The sequence below is a fragment of the Phalaenopsis equestris genome, unplaced genomic scaffold, assembly GCF_001263595.1.
Source record: "Phalaenopsis equestris unplaced genomic scaffold, ASM126359v1 Scaffold000716, whole genome shotgun sequence".
Classification (NCBI taxonomy): Eukaryota; Viridiplantae; Streptophyta; class Magnoliopsida; order Asparagales; family Orchidaceae; genus Phalaenopsis; species Phalaenopsis equestris.
The window spans coordinates 257,471-275,101 of NW_018165156.1; the positions used below are offsets into that span (position 1 = coordinate 257,471).

General features: G+C 33.7%; 2 protein-coding genes across 3 annotated transcripts in view; one reads left to right on the forward strand and one right to left on the reverse strand.

Moving 5' to 3' along the window:
- Positions 1 to 156: 156 nt before the first annotated feature.
- On the forward strand, positions 157 to 4,715 carry LOC110030423 (abscisic acid 8'-hydroxylase 2). Its single transcript, XM_020733131.1, is given in 10 exon segments — positions 157 to 399; positions 749 to 1,070; positions 1,663 to 1,828; positions 1,915 to 2,079; positions 2,769 to 2,848; positions 2,947 to 3,033; positions 3,178 to 3,256; positions 3,781 to 3,887; positions 3,990 to 4,108; positions 4,471 to 4,715. Coding segments are annotated over 10 exon segments (1,476 nt in total). The 5' UTR covers positions 157 to 163; the 3' UTR covers positions 4,586 to 4,715.
- Positions 4,716 to 12,349: 7,634 nt separating this feature from the next.
- LOC110030422 (bifunctional levopimaradiene synthase, chloroplastic-like) overlaps positions 12,350 to 17,631 on the reverse strand; it is a 19,822-nt gene continuing 14,540 nt past the window's right edge. The window contains exons 4-15 of one of the 2 annotated variants that reach the window (XM_020733129.1): positions 16,097 to 16,406; positions 15,198 to 15,378; positions 14,888 to 15,108; positions 14,649 to 14,769; positions 14,456 to 14,568; positions 13,916 to 14,145; positions 13,715 to 13,827; positions 13,546 to 13,644; positions 13,247 to 13,462; positions 13,035 to 13,173; positions 12,722 to 12,949; positions 12,350 to 12,625 (exon numbers count right to left, since the gene is read on the reverse strand). In XM_020733129.1, the coding sequence (XP_020588788.1) occupies positions 12,761 to 12,949; positions 13,035 to 13,173; positions 13,247 to 13,462; positions 13,546 to 13,644; positions 13,715 to 13,827; positions 13,916 to 14,145; positions 14,456 to 14,568; positions 14,649 to 14,769; positions 14,888 to 15,108; positions 15,198 to 15,378; positions 16,097 to 16,406 (1,932 nt within the window). In that variant the 3' untranslated portion in view covers positions 12,350 to 12,625; positions 12,722 to 12,760. The remainder of the gene's footprint in view (positions 12,626 to 12,721; positions 12,950 to 13,034; positions 13,174 to 13,246; positions 13,463 to 13,545; positions 13,645 to 13,714; positions 13,828 to 13,915; positions 14,146 to 14,455; positions 14,569 to 14,648; positions 14,770 to 14,887; positions 15,109 to 15,197; positions 15,379 to 16,096; positions 16,407 to 17,631) is intronic. The other variant, XM_020733130.1, reaches the window with a different exon arrangement.

A 17,631-nucleotide genomic window follows, 5' to 3' on the forward strand; every position in this document is an offset into this window, starting at 1 on the left:
AAAAAAATATTCATTAATAATTAGGCTTTTGACTTTGGAGAAAAAGGCAAGCACCATCTGCAATTTGGCCATTGAACTTTTCATGCCACATTTGTCACCCCTAAACTTGGATCATTTTTTCATTAATATATAATGCAACTTCATGATCTCCTAAGAGTGAACAATGGCTACATCTCCCACAAACCCTCTTCACAACTTCTTACTCCCCTTCTTTGTTCTTCTTTTCTCAATTTTCTTTATGGTTTTAAAGATTCGGTACAAGAAAAAAAATCAAACTATTTTTCTAAATTCTCCACCAGGAAGCTTAGGACTTCCATTAATAGGAGAAACACTGGCATTCATCTCTGCAAATGGCTGCAACAAAGGGCTTTATTATTTTGTTGAAAGAAGACATTTAAAGTAATATAATATCTTTAAGCTCTTTGCATAATGCCATCTTATTTTTCATTTTCAATCTTCATGAAAACCTTACAACAACAACAACAACAAAGCCTTAATCCCACTACGTGGTTGTTGTTGCTGTTGTTGATGAAAACCTTACACTGTATGTCATGTACTTTCTTTAGAACAATAAGAAAATCTATAATGAAAACATGAGATGTAATGAAAAATCACTCTAATATTTATGATAAAGAGAAGCTTTTGTTTTGTTTTATTAAACATAAGAAGCTTCTTTAATGTTAATTCTTGATAATTTAGTATGATTATGAAATGAAAAGAATAATAGATTTTTATTTTCCTGCAACAGGTATGGAAAATGTTTCAAGACAAAAATCTTTGGAGAAACTCATGTCTTCCTTTCATCAACTGAATCTGCAAAATCAATCTTAAGCGGTGATTCGACAGACTTCTCAAAAAGATACATGAGATCAATTGCAGAATTGTTAGGAGATCAAAGTATATTATGTTTATCTTATCAGAATCATAAGTTTATGCGCGGAATCATATCAAATCTCTTCACATCAAATTCCATGGATTCTGCAATTAAGAACTTTGATGAGCTTGTGATCAGAACAATGGCTGAATGGCTGCAAAAAGAAACAATAGTTGTGCTTAATGATGCTATGAAGGTGAGTACTCTTTATCTATATAGAACTAGATATCTATGTTTGATTCAATAATTTAATTATTTTCTTAATTAGATGGTAAAAATTAGAGGATATAGATGTATTGATTGCAACCATATAAACTTACAGTCAAGTTTTTTTAGCATGAGGGTCACTTAAGACTATATATAGTCTTAGAGAAGCCTGGTAAGAGACATGATAAATATTTAAATTATTTTTTATTTTCTAATTAACCAAATGTTTATCAATATATTGTGATAATTTCTTGGTTACAGACTCAAATTTCTCCATGGTGCTCATATCAAGACATTTATATATATATAAACAATACGAACACAAAAATATATATACAAAATAATCTTCATTTCGAATATTAAATTAACTTATATTAGGGTCAAAGTGTAGTTTCATCAAATAATCATTAATAACACTTGAAAGAGAGAAAAGCTAACATGATTTCAATAAGGACACATCCATTTTACTTAATTACACAACTTAAGATAACAAATTAAGACAAACGCAATTTTTAATCTCAATAAAATTTCATTATAAAATCTGAACTTTAATGTAACATTCAACTTAATTATGCTTTCAGATTACCTTCAATGCCATATGTAAAATGCTGATAAGTTTAGAAAATGAAGAAGAATTAGAAGCTCTGCAAAAGGATGTTTATGAAATAAGTGAAGCAATGGTGGCCTTCCCTTTCAAGTGGCCTGGAACTAGATTCTTCAGAGGTATTAAGGTAACACATAAATGAAGTATTTTGTTTAATTAGTTTGATATATGCATGTAGGCTGATAAGAAATCTTTATTATTATTATTATTATTATTATTATTATGACAGGCAGAGTGATGAAAGCCTTGAGGAGAAAGATAGAGTTGAGGAGAAGGAGCTCAGAGTATCATGAGGATTTCTTGCAGTCCTTGCTTGCAAAAAATGACCTACAAAATGAGGAGCCACTATCTAATAGTCAAATTGAAGATAATATATTGACTCTAATAATTGCAGGTATGATCAGCTTTAATTTATTTTTTCCATTAACATGAGTACTCACATTTTGAACCTCACACTACAATACAAAGGGGAAATCAAATTGATACAAAAAAATAACAAACAATCAGATGTAGTGCCATTTACATGGTTCGACTCACATCTGCCTATGCAACGGGGAGAGATTAATCCACTATCAATAGGTGAGGAGAAGAGCAAAGATAAACCAAATTAGGGTTACAACTCAACACACCCAAATCCTCTATAATCTCTCATATAAATTAAAGAAGATTAAGGTATATGAATTAGAAATATTTCAATTATGTTGCATTAAAATCAATCTTTCTAAATACACGCTTCTTAATTTAGAACCATTAAACTGTAATACTTTTCATAAAGGTAATTTTACTTCCCACAAAAGGAAGAAAATAACGATTAAAGGTGGTTTAGGTTGCCTATTCCAATAATGAAAAAGGGAAATGATGGATGGTTTGGGTAGCTTCCATGTAGAAACACAGTAGCACAGGCATGGACCTTTTTTCATTTGCTTTTTTGCCTAGATAAAAATTTTACCTCCTGATATGGGAGATTAGGTTATCTCACTGTATAACATAAATTATGGAGGTTTTTTACTGTCCCTTTTATGTATGTATGTATGTATGTATGTGTATATGCATAATTTTTGTAACCACATGTTTCTTTTGAAGGGCAAATTACTACTGCAAGTGCTATGGCATGGATGGTCAAGTATCTTGATGAGAATCAAGATGTCACGGAGACACTAAGAGTGAGTTCCAAAATATAGTGTTAAAAAAGCAAGCTCTTTCATTCTTTTCCATAACTACTTACATATATATTATGATTTATTTTTTTGTGTTATATTAGGCAATGCAATTGGAGATGCAAGCCAAATTTTTGGGAAATACATCTCTAAATCTTGAGACTTTGAGTGAAATGTCATTTGCATCTAAGGTATGCATCTATATAAATAGTTTACATTTTTTTTTTTTATTTAGGTTTTGTATTTAAATAGAGGAATTTATTTTCTTCTATTAATTCGATGCTGCCAATCAAATAACAATATTTGTTTTTTGTGACAATTGAACGTTAATGTAGATTGTAAGAGAGTCATTAAGAATGGCTACTATAGTATCATGGTTCCCAAGGGTGGCCTTGAGAGATTGCCAAATTGAAGGTATGTTATTTCATAGCAAAAATAAGCTATTTAGAAAAATTAAGAATATCTAACAATTTAGATGTTTGCATATTTAGTTTTGCAAGGGTAGTGTTTTTAAGCATTCCCATATAAAACATACCCCTGTAACTTCTAATGTATGCATTAGAAGTGTGTATTAATAAGATAAAACATTAAAAAAAAAATTCAATACATTTTAATTGATTGATTCGGTTTGACTATTAAAGTAATCTATTCATTGTATAATTTATAGTTTATTTATTTTTTAGTTATTAGCTTATTTTCTTAGTTTTTCTTAAACTATTCAATCAAATGAAAATTTTTTAATTATAGTAAATTTAATGTATACTATGCACAGTATATCTATTAATTAAATACTATTTTAATGTTCACTTGTAACATTCAATATAATTTTGGGCGGATCAATAATGATTGGTTTCACACACACACACACACACAGATATATATAAATTACCATATTAATTTTGATGAGTCTTATGATGAATATATTTGTGCATTCTCAGGCTTTCATATTAGAAAAGGTTGGATAGTCAATGTGGATGCAAGGTCTATACACCATGATTCAATGCTATATAGTGATCCATTTGAGTTTAATCCATCGAGATTTGATGTTAGTTTCTTTCATTTGAATGCCTTGATACTTCAACCACATCAGATATATATCATGATATATATATATATATATATATATATTATATTTATTTTATTTCAGGTGGAACAGAAGGCTTGCAGCTTTCTAGCTTTTGGGACAGGAAGAAGAACATGCTTGGGGATAAATGTGGCCAAAGCCTTCATGATTGTTTTTCTCCATCGCCTTGTTACAACTTATAGGTAGGCCAAAACTCATCATTATCATCACCATATGCTTCATTACTATGAGCATTTTCTTGAAAGATTTACATACAACCCACTCAATTCTTATGTATTTACATATCTACACCTAAACCTCAATTTCTTACGTAAATAACCACTTACCTATGCATGAAAAGAGTATTTCAACTTTTGAAAATTAAGTGGTGGTGTTTTTTTATGTCATATGAAAGGTTTGGGTGGTTTAAGTATAAAAGGTGAAATTTGGATGTTGGATATGTAAATATACAAAAAAATAAATTGTAGGTATGTAAATGCTCAATGTTTTTTCTCAAATAAAGCATTATAAAATTTATTTAATGTAAATTTGTTGCATGAATCAGGTGGAGGGTTGCAGACAGGAACCCAAGCATAGCAAAATGGTCCATATTTCCAGTGTTAAGGAGTGGCTGCCCAATCAAGGTTGTTCCAATAGCCACACACAATATTAACTCATAAACCTATTTTTATAGATGTGATGTGAAAACGTTGGATGGTATAAATGTAAAAAGGAAAATTTTAAGTGTTTGATATGTTATATATGCAAATGCCACTAATTAATATTTGCTAAATCATGCCTAACAAAATTATTATATAAAGAGAATATTTATGTTTGTGCGGTTGTGCCGAAATTTTTAATTTTAAATTCAGATGAGTAAAATGCAAATATAGTCCCCGATTAATCTTAGAGTATGTAGAAGCGTCAAAATAGTAACCAAATATTTTAAAATTGAACTCAAATAGTCCTCCATGAGACTACTTACAGTCCCCTACACAATAGTTTTAAGAAAATATCCCCCAAAATTATTTTAGACTAAAATACCATTTTGCCAATTCAACCCAAAATGTGCATCTTCTTTTTTTCAACAATCTTCATGTAGCAAACTTTGGTCATCAAGTTAATGCTCTAGTATTTGAATCTGCCTTTGCCACACATGAAACAATGTGTAAAAACAACTTAGAAATTGTCGGCGGAATGCCTCTCTACTTTCATCACTTCACCATGAAAAACGATTTGCGGCGGGGTTTACGTCTTACTCAAATTTGGTATAAACCTACTTATGGATTATCCTTTGTAATAAAGATTCTCGATCGGTTTTCTTATCTTAGGATTTCAGGCGAACATATTGTTATTGATACCCGAAATGATAATAAACACACAGTAATCATGCAATTATGTGTCGCTAAAGTAATATATGAATTTGAGTCAATGTATCAATCCCACAAGGAACTTATTTAATTTCCAAAAATAAGAAAAGCACTAGTTAATTAGCCCTAAGACCAGCTTGAAATGTTCAAATTTTGGTAAATTTTCAATGTGACTAAATCCTAATTTTGTAAAAATAAATTTCCTAACTATATTTAGAGAGAAAGGTTTTCAAAAAAATTAACTAATCTCCCTTGAATCAAACTTAAGAAATTTAGATCAATCCACTAAACCTTAAAATAGTTGATAATCAAGAACAACTCTACTCTTTAATCTCTTCCAGGTTCATAAGTAGTGTTAAGATTTCATATTACAATTAAAGCTCCGTTTGAATGAGCTTTAACTTTTAGAGAAGCTCTTTTAAAAGCAACATTAGAAAATGCTTTTTCATAAAATTATAGTTGATAAAGTGATATTATTGTTTGAATTCAAAATTTCTTGTGTGTTTTTCAATGCAATTAATTATAAACTTTAAAGATAAAAAAACTATAATGATTATTATCTTCCCTCATGAGTCTTGTACTGCACACCCCCGCCAGCAATCACCTGATTGGAAATGATCGAACACGCAACTCCAGTTAAGTAGTTGGGCATCTGGAGGAGGGTTAAGGAAGGAGGAACAACCCTATAACTGGCTGGTCATAAGTGTTTGATATGTTATATATGCAAATGCCACTAGTTAATATTTGCTAAATCATGCCTACAAAATTATTATATAAAGAGAATATTTATGTGTTGACCTCACTTTTAGTTAAGGTCTAGAAATTTCTTTTAGTAGCCTAGGTCTAGCCATAGGATTTTCCTATAGACTAGTCTTAGAAAACTAAAAAGGGTTCCGAAGCGGGCAACGGGATTTCAATTTCGATGACCGACAGCTTCTTACGGGCAAACCCCATACAAAAAATAATGCCGACATTATGTTTGTGCGGTTGTGCCGAAATTTTTAATTTTAAATTCCGATGAGTAAAGTGCAAATATAGTCCCTGATTAATCTTAAAGTATGTAGAAGCGTCAAAATAGTAACCGAATATTTTAAAAATGAACTCAAATAATCCTCCATGAGACTACTTACAGTCCCCTACACAATAGTTTTAAGAAAATAGCCACCAAAATTATTTTAGACTAAAATACCATTTTGTTAATTCAACCCAAAATGTGCATCTTCTTTTCTTCAACAATCTTCATGGAGCAAACTTTGGTCATCAAGTTTATGCTCTATTATTTGAATCAGCCTTTGTCACACATGAGGCAATGTGTAAAAACAACTTAGAAATTGTCGGCGGAATGCCTCTCTACTTTCATCACTTCACCGCGAAGAACAATTTGCGGCGGGGTTCAAGTCTTACTCTAATTTGGTATGAACCTACTTATGGATTATCCTTTGTAATAAAGTTTCTCAATCGGTTTTCTTATCTTAGGATTTCAGGCGAACAAATTGTTATTGATACCTGAAATGATAATAAATACATAGTAATCATGAGTCGCTAAAGTAATATATGAATTTGAGTCAATGTATCAATCCCACAAGGAACTTATTTAATTTCCAAAAATAAGAAAAGCACTAGTTAATTAGCCCTAAGACCAGCTTGAAATGTTCAAATTTTGGTAAATTTTCAATGTGACTAAATCCTAATTTTGTAAAAATAAATTTCCTAACTATATTTAGAGAGAAAGGTTTTCAAACATATTAACTAATCTCCCTTGAATCAAACTTAAGAGATTCAGACCAATCCACTAAACCTTAAAATAGTTGACAATCAAGAACAACTCTACTCCTTAGTCTCTTCCAAGTCCATAAGTAATATTAAGATTTCATATTACAATTAAAGCTCTGTTTGAACGAGCTTTAACTTTCAAAGAAGCTCTTTTAAAAGCAACATTAGAAAATGCTTTTTCATAAAATTATAGTTGATAAAGTGATATTATTGTTTGAATACAAAATTTCTTGTGTGTTTTTCAATGCAATTAATTATAAACTTTAAAGATAAAAAACTATAATGATTATTATCTTTCCTCATGACATTGAACCTGCCTCTGAGTTATGCAAATCGCCAGCAATCACCTGATTGGAAATGATCGAACACGCAACTACAGTTAAGTAGTTGGGGAGGAACAACCCTATAACTGGCTGGTCAACAAAATCTTCTTTGATGCCTCTTAGAGATGGCAGCTTGTTGTCAGTGTGGACTAGGTTGTCGATCATGTGATCATTTCATAGTTTTGTCAAGGGATTATTCTCGCTACCCTGGTCATCATTGCCTCGAAGGGAGTTCATTAAAGAGTAAGCAAGCAAAGCAAGCTGAAAAGCAAGCAAGTTAGGAGCGGGCAAGTCAATGACAACAAGGACTCTGCAGCCATTGGATTTGCCAAAGGCAAAGGCCTTACAAAATTCCTCGATGATCTCATCATCAGAGGAGAACGAGAAAGGGAGGGAGCCTTGATAACATGTCCACTGGCATGAGACACGTTGTGTGGATGATGGAGACATGGAGGACGAGACGGAGAACACTTGCACTAGGATATATTGGATGTTTTGATTTTCAAAGCATTTGAATGAGATTTGAAGCAGTGAAATAGATGATTGAACTCACGAACCCAAAACGGCAAAAAAAATTGATGTAGCAAGTTCGTTCTCGGAGAAGCTGACAAACGAATGGTGCAGTGAAATAGATGATTGAACTCACGAACCCAAAATGGCAAAAAAAATTGATGTAGCAAGTGTGTTCTCGGAGAAGCTGATCTGACAAACGAATGGCCTTTTAATTTATATTCTTGAATAATAACAAATTAGACATAAACATAATGCCAACCATTTATGACCCCATGCCCAAATCCTTATAAAACATTTTGAATTTTCCCCTGAATTTTAGTGGTAAAAAGTAAAATAAAAAAAAAAAAACACTAAAATTTGAATTTAAATAAAATATCACGACAAATTCTGTGCCGTTACTATTTCCTCTGAAGCCCAAAGTCAAAAGAAGTGACTCTTCAGCCACTATCAGCTAAAGTTCCGCCTTCCTCATGTTTGTGGACGAGCAACGCTTGTTCTATTCCACCCTATATAATATTAATATTTGTCAAATATATAACATTTCTTAGGTCCTCTTTCACTAACGAGCCAAAAAATGCATAATTAATTGCATAAAAATAGAAAAAAATAAAGCTTTTACGGGCTTTAATCCGCACATTTGATTTCCTTAATGTGGGACTGTTGACATTTAGTCAGGTGTCTGTTGGTGGCACTAAATAAAAGATATAAATAACAAATGTCATAAAGGGGTTTTTGGATCTGTTTTTGATATGGACGCAAAAGATTAAAACTTTATTTAAGAAATATAAAAGGTATTGGGAGGTGGGAAAAGACCTAACCACCTGTCCAACTTTTATATTTTGGAAAAAAATATTTCGTTGTGGGAAAAAATTTGTGTACGTCAAGGGGTATGCAGAGATGTGTACATAATAGGGGGTAAACGTAGTTTATACGGGGATTACAAGGGGGTTATAACCCGTTGTATCTCTCGTGTAACTCTCGTGTAACCTCCCATGTACCTCCCGTGTAACCCCGCTATAACCTTGTAATCTCAATGGATAAAATAAAAGCGCGCGTTACAGCTAAGTTACATGAAAGTTACAAGGAAGTTATAACACGCTTATAACCCCCATGTAACCCCCATATAACGCCCGTGTACCTTATTATGTACGCATCTCTGCATTTCCCAAAATCGATCCCTAGTTGTCTGTTTCCCTGGTTTCAGGAGCCTAGGAACTCAAATTAGGTGACAGGGCTCTAGTTTGCCACCTAGGACCTCATTTTGGCTCCTAGCTCCACACATGTTTCCCACAAATCACAACAAATTCACATTCTATAAGCATAAAACTAGCATAAATAACAATTAAAACACATAATTAATATCACATTACACTACTTCATAACTATGAATAAAAAAATCAATGAGATTTATCTTGAAAGAATAGTTTCGCAGACCAAATGGATGTCATAACTTTCTTAAGTTTATTTGTTCGAGCCTTACCCTCAATTCTTGTGTTCATCCTTCGGGATAGATACAAGATTTGAGAAAAAACGCTCTTTCATTTAAACTATGAAAATTATGAGGCCGGTTTGACTTCATCTTTTTCAAAATAATTTTTTTTTGTAAACGTCCTTCCGAAGCGGGCAACGGGATTTCAATTTCGATGACCGACAGCTTCTTACGGGCAAACCCCATACAAAAAATAATGCCGACATTATGTTTGTGCGGTTGTGCCGAAATTTTTAATTTTAAATTCCGATGAGTAAAGTGCAAATATAGTCCCTGATTAATCTTAAAGTATGTAGAAGCGTCAAAATAGTAACCGAATATTTTAAAAATGAACTCAAATAATCCTCCATGAGACTACTTACAGTCCCCTACACAATAGTTTTAAGAAAATAGCCACCAAAATTATTTTAGACTAAAATACCATTTTGTTAATTCAACCCAAAATGTGCATCTTCTTTTCTTCAACAATCTTCACTAACTAAATTCAGCAAGTAATTTGTATTTTCTATTGAATATCAGTGATTACCGGCTAATTTTTAAGGTATTAATCACTTAGATTTTTCTTTAATTTTTTTTTGTTTTTATTAAGGGAACTCGGAGTCGTAAGCTTGTCTTTTATCTATAGTCGTATTGTTCCCTTATTCAAATAAATCCCCCTCTCGGATCATGCAGATGGTTCGAAGAGGGGAGGAATCGAAAAGAATGATAAACAACAACAACAAATAGGCAAATAATTTTAAAAGAAATATGAAAGGCTTATGTATAGGTAATCCTCAGGCAATAAGTTTAAAGTATACAACCGAACAAGATCAGATTGAAATACCTCGAAACACGATACCCACAAAGAAAATCACTACATAAGCCACCCATAACCAGATGATCAAAAAAAATATTTTGTTGTAGGGTCAAGAGTACTCCTAAAAGAATGTATCTCATTGATTAATTACATCTTGGAGGGTACCTAAGAATACTTTCAATAAAATGAGTTTCGTTTATATTTTCATAACCTGGTGCAAATAATACACCAAAGGAGGGTTATTTCTTAGGTGGTTGTCTAACACGATTAGGATGTTAGAGGCTTCTCTGATTCTGATGAGGAACAAGTCATTTGTTGGATTGTTTTTAGCATTGTAGGTGGATCTATAGAAAAGTGAGTGCAAGTTTTAAAATCTTAAAATATTTTAATTTTAAAATTTTGATTAATCTTATTTTTTTATTATTAGAATTTTGTATAAAAATTATAGTTATTGGGTTCTTAAAAACCTAAATTATACACATTTCCCAGATAAACCACACACCAAAAATGGCAAAACTGGCAAAGCACGTGCATAGCAATAAAAGATACAATGCAAGCATAAACAAAAAAATTATATAGAGGTTGGTGTCGCTGGGTCGACAACATATCCTATGAAATCGGATAAAGTGGTTGGACTCCGCATATACATGTCTGGTCCTATACATGAATATAAATTCAAAATTAAAGTGTGGGACACAAGCAACAGCTTCTGGTCTCTGTCATTGGGCTCGGTCTGTCATGCACCTCGGAACCCATGCCCATGCCTTATTTCTGATACAAACCTGATCTCAACAATTATATCAAATACATGATAAAATAAAAAGGACTCGACCTGCAAAAAAATTAGCATGGGTTATATCATGCAACCCATATGAGCTATGCCTGGAGGGAGGAGCTTAGTGGCACCTGCAGAAAATCTTAGTCTTTAAATCATTACTTGAACCTCTTTTTTTGTGTGTGTTTGGGCATGACTCCCTATAAGAAACTCGCCCCTAATAGACTGCCGTGTACGCCCACACTCGGTAAACACACAAAAGTACAAGCAAAGTGATGCCTTGCTAGGGTAACTAAAGTAGTAAGAAACAATAGCTAGACATCAAAAAAGACTACCTAGCCTAGTACACCATCTAAAGAGAGTATCCTAACTTAACATCTAAATGTGCACAAGAGTGCAAGGGTAAAGGCTCCTGTATGAGTTTGATGGGGTCACCAGTGTCAGCCTCATCCTAAGGATTTAAGGGATTTAGAATATGTCATCGAGGTGATAACATTTTGACAGGGTGGCCTCACATATTGCCAAAATTACATAATTTTAAAATAGGGTAGTGAACATATAATATATATATAAAGAATATATTCTATTTAGAGCCCTTGGAACCTTAACAAAGTCATATTGTTTGTTTCTCGTAATACAAAAACTCGCATTGCTCGTTAAGACATCCTCACGAGCAATGCTTGCTTAAATATTATGACCAATAAACAGGTCACTCATCTAATGAATCAACTTGGCATCTAAATGAACTAGGTGATATGCATGCAAAAATACAAACATAAGGCAGTATGCCACAGTCACTCAAGCAAGCATGTGTGGCATACCCAATGATTGAGCATGATACGAATGTTTTAAAGGGTTTGAACACTCGTATTATACCCTAAAAGAGAGTTTAGCACACTACAATCACTCAAACAAATATGTGGAGCGCACTAACAAATTATGTATAATGTGAATGTTCCAATAGGTATGAACATTTGCACTATACCCAAAAGGTGCGCTTAGCACACTACTGTTGCTCAAGCGAACATGTATATGAACATTTGCACTATACCCAAAAGGTGCGCTTAACACACTACTGTTGCTCAAGCGAACATGTCATTATCGCGGACTAAAGAGTTGAATATGATAAGAATGTTTGAACGGGTATAAATATCCATATACACTCTAGATTAAGGGAAAAATCACAACATTCAACATCAAAATGTAGATGAAACTCTTTCACAGATACTGGTTAGCATCATAAGAAACATTTTATTACACACAAACTATTTTTACAAACAAATCAAGATCAGTAGTATCAATAAAAACATTTTATTACCTCATAATATCGATAACATCAAGCCTAATAGCTTGAATTAAGCATTCAACTTGAATATGATGCATGAAAAGAAAATTACTTGCATTTGTGATTTCTTTAAAGTGGAATGTAAATTTTCTCCAACCCCTCAAAAAACTGATTAGTATTGATTTTCTCCAGATGAAATCTAATAATTCTACCATGTTCAAAGATCAGTCTAAGATAAGAATGTGGAGTATATTTATTGGGCTTCAGGTACTCATGTGTTAACTCAGCAAAAGCATCATCAACCTTTTCGCTTAAGTAAGATACAACATCTTGCTCAGGGCAAATTTGTTCTTTCATGTACAAGCGAACCGCAACTCTGTCCTTAGTCACCAAATTCTGTAGTCAAATGAATAATAATCAATTACTTAGTTTTTTGCAGTTATGCAATTAGAATATCATAGGTTAAACAAATTATCACATTGTTGTACTTACAGTTAATGCAACATATGAAGCCAGATGCTTGAGAATTTTTTATCCGCGAACCATGTCTTCGAGAGCCTTAGCTGACAGAGCATCTCTCACGAGGAACATGGCTGGCACTAATCTAATGGCCACTGCAAGGCCATTCTTAACATGATCTACATATTCTTCAAAACTTTCAATCTGCTTTGTGTCTTTAACTTCTCTAGTGTATAGGTATTGTTGTACTTGTTTTTTTCTCTAAAACATAAGTCAAAGTTTGGCATTGAATATTTTCATATATGAATATAGATTAGTTTACATGAGTTACTTTCTTGTCACTTACCAGATCATGTAAGTAGGAAATGATATCTTTTCCTTGGGCATTCTTAGCTACAGTTTCCAGTTCATTCATCGTATCATAAACTCCCATAAATACTCGCTTCAATTTGGTTGGAAGAACTTGCACCAATGCAGGTTTCCATCTGCAAACATGGTTGTTTAGATGATTATATAAATTTAGCCCAATCAAGCATTCAATGATACTTGCAAACTCACTCATTTATTGCTTGACAAAATAATTTGAGTTCTTCGATTGATTCATAGCTCTGAAACATGTCTTTGAGTATGTTTTCAATGCAATTCCATTTGGTATAAGCAATCCTTGAGGCTGAAAACTCCTCCTCATATATAGATGTGCATATTGATAAGTGAATCTCCTTTGGGTTTAATAAGGTGATAAGAGGATCGTCAAATCCATAAGAATTCCACCAACTGAGATTTATAAATTGAATTAGAAACTTTGATAAAACTTTGTCTCAAGCAATTATAGATAATGTTGTTAAAATTCAACTGACGTGAGTATTGAATTAGCTTCTCTTGTGTGCATGGCATGCAGCTTGTTGTGCTCCAACTTGGCAAGTTCCAAGTATTTCGAATTATTGATATAATACATCCTAAATGTAAAATGCAAATCACAATGTGTTATATGTATGCAATTAGTAGTTAGAATGTCAATTACTTTACCTATAGACAGATTTTCCAATCCAAACATCGTTTTCGCCATAATTTCTAATGTATTCTTGTGCATCAAGCCTAGGAAGGCTCATCTTCCATTCATTTCTTAATCCCCACTCAATCTGTTGATTTTAGAGAATATGTGAAACCTAATCAAACCTGCTTCATATTATATTTAATGGGAAGAACAAATGATCGAATCAGACTAACCTCCATTTGTAAGGCTTTCTTTATAGCCCATTTGTCATACGCTTGATTATCATTAATGCCAATCTTTAAATGTTGCTCGGCAAATTTTTTTGCTTCTTTTAATATTTTCTCTCCTGGAAATGCGATTTGGGAGAAGCGATACAAGTTGAAGAACTCTGAAACTCCTTTATGTGTTTCACCCATGAAGCATAAGAAGGTATCATTATTATCCTTGAAGTACTCGAGCACATCTGTACATCTTCTATCATTATTTGAATTTTCATAAAAATAATAGAGAAACTAGAATATATATATATATATATATATATATATTAAAAAAGGAAATCGATATTTGATAGAGTCTCACTTATCAATTTCTCATACGTTTTTTGGCCTTATGATAAGAGCCCGCGTGATGTGCGTAAAATTTTAGAATTCCCGCGTCACGATGGGATTGAACCTTTGACCTGAGGGGACTTACAGTGACCCCGCCACCAACAGGCCAAGGCTTGCGACAAAATTATATATATATCTCAGCTGCTATATGTGAAGAGGTCTCACCAGAGGAAACAGGATAACCATGTAACCTTAATAATCTAAGTCCCATACATGTATCATCAATATCAGTAACAACGGCTTCTCTTTCCCATCCTAGACCATCTTTCCTAAGATATCTGTATATCAATAAAATATCAATTTTCAGTAAGATATCTTGAAAATAGTATTCTTTATATAATAAAGAGTTTCTAATTACCTATACAGGTAGTCAAGAGTATCAAAAATTTCTTCGCGAAAGTGATGATCTATTCCCAACCGTTGGATTGTGTCGATCATCCAACCACGCTCAAAAGTGTCTAGTGGATATGTGAAAGGTGCTGCATGAATATATTAATATAAAAAAAAAATTATTCAATGCCTTACAATTACTTTCATATAGATAAAATTTAAGTGCATATATTTAAGCAAAAATTAGCAGGGTGATGTCGATAGTACCATGATCTTTAAATCTCTTCACTATATATGTTAAGTATTCAAAACACTTTTCATCATTAGTGTTCAAATAAGTTGCAACAGTAGCAGAAGGTGAATCCCACATGCTTCCATTTGCACATTGCAGCTTTAGAATTCTATCCCACTGCACCAAATTAGCATCTATTGCTTCTAATGAGTGAAGCAGAGTAGTTTGAACTGAGTGCATCAGTCTCATTGGGATCCTATAATTTAATTTTTAATTTTTCATACTATATATCATATATATAACAACATTATCAGAAAAAAATAATTTATTTTCATATATAATTACCTCCTCATCTTTTCCTCTCTGAGCTTGATGATATGCTTCATACAAGGCAGATGATACGGAAGGTGGAGCCCGAGAGTCTTGGCTTCATTAAGCATTGAAGGAAATATCATCTCAAAACCAACAGTTCTTACACTTTTTTCATTGCCAAGATCTTGAATACGTGTTTGCAAAAAATGAAGTCCTAATAAAACAATAATAAACCGGTAAATATGTGGATTATGCATATTCTGTTGAGTGTGGAGCCCAGTTATAATATAATAAATATATATGCTTTTTTGCCATTTCTGTAACTACTCCCGCCTATTTGCTTGTGCCTAAGGAAGGTGGGTCCCGCCACCATTAAAGAAGGAAAGGAAGTTACATTTGATAAAAAGTGCAACTTGTAGGTGGTTATATTTAAGTGGTTTTATTTTCTCTTCACGTAATATGTTGGAATGTTTTTTTTTTTTCTTGGCTTCTTGGATAGAACTTCAAGTGTAAAGAAAAGCAAGATTCGGCTCTCCCTCATTCTTCCTCTGTTCTGCGTTGGTTTGCTGGTGAAGGAAGTATCGCAAAGCACGGGGAAGAAGACTTACGGGCTGAAGGATACGAATCAGTAGAATCGCAAGGTGTGCTCTTCGGTGTATCTCGGTGTAGAGAAAAGAAGAGAGTGAGAAAGTGAGACTTTCTCCTACAATTATTATTGTGTTCAAACGGTGTAAATTCCTCAATTAGTAAAATCCTCTGCAACTCCGTGGATGTAGGCAATTTGCCGAACCACGTAAATCTGTGTGTTCTTTTCTGGTGTGATTTTTCTCGTGTCATTTTATTTTTTCACTTCGTCGTCGATCGTTTTAAATTTCAAAGTTAACACAACATATTCATCTCCATCATTAGCTTTAAGAAAATATAAATTTTACCTCGAGCAATTAGTTCATCTCCTTGGCTCCATTTTGTGAGAGTAATAATACAAGATAGAGTGCAGACAAGTCTATCATACAAAGAGAAGAAGGTGGACTCTCCCCATGAACCATCTTCAAGCTGGTTCTTCATTATCCACTCCAATGTTCTTGGAAACAATGGTTTTGTTGGATCATCAATTGATGGAATTCTTGCAATCCATGCTGTGTCGTAGGCTGATGGATTGACCTCACCATCTCCAATTGATGAGAACAATTCCTTGATTTCTTTCACTAAGCTCTCAATCCTCCCTTCATTCTCATCCTCATCCTACCACATGAATAACTAATTGTACATAACTAATATATTATAATCATTTTTGCCTATTATACATAATAGGAAGATTAATTACTATTGAGTTAATCTAGTTGTCTCCAGAAAATTTGTTTATGTTTTTTTGCACATTTTTCATGTGGTTAGGCGGTTAGGAAAACCGTTATGTGGTTAGTTAGTTTTTATTTTTAGAAAAAACGTGACGTGTAGTTATTGTGCGGTTATAATTTGTATTTGCTTATATATTAAGAAAACCAGAAAATGTAATGTGTGTTAAGTACTAAAAAAATCCTCCATTTTTGTTGGCGTTTGAAGTTTAGATTTGAAAACTAAAATTTGGTATCAGAGCGAGGTTCTAGGCTCGGAGGAGTTCGCGAAGTGTTTGGTTCGGCGAGTTCCTCGGACTGCTCGGCGTGCGACCAGGCGAAAGGCGAAGGAGGCTAGAAGGTGTTCGTCTCGGTAAGGTGTTCGCCGCAGTGTTCTGGATCTGCGAGGCAACACAAGAGTCTTCGGCGATCGCAAATCAAGGGCCTCAGTTCGCGAAGGTGAACAGGTTGTCAATGAAATGACCGAAAATGATGGAGGTCCATCTAAGACACTTGTTGTCATCAAACCGACGGCAAGATGAGTCTCAATCCCGATCCAATTTCCAACGTTAAGTGAAACGAACTACAGCATATGGGCTGTCAAGATGAAGATAATCTTGTGTTCACTAGGAGTATGGTCCGTGATTGAAGGTGAATAAAAAGACGATGACAAAGATCAAGGCGCCACGGTAGCCATTTCTCAAGCTGTGTCGGATGACGTGCTGATGGTAATCGAGGAGAAAGAGACGGCAAAGGAGGCTTGGGACGCACTCAGGGAGATGTGAGTCGGTGAAGATCGCGTTAAGAAGGCACGCGTACAGGTGCTGAAACGACAACTGAACAAGTTACACATGGAGGATTCAGGGACAATAAACGAATTTTCCATGAAGCTTACCACCTTGGTGGGTGAGATTCGCTCACTGGGCACGAAGTTCGACGACAGCAAAGTTTTTGAAAAACTGTTCAGTGCAGTTCCAGATAGATTTCTCCAAATTATTGGAATAATTTAGCAATTTGGCGATACTGAGAAGATGCCGGTATCAGAGGCGATAGGTCGTCTCAGAACCTTCGAGGAAGGGCTTAAAGGGCGACTGCACTCAAAGGGTAGTGGAGAACAGTTACTCCTTACCCAGGCC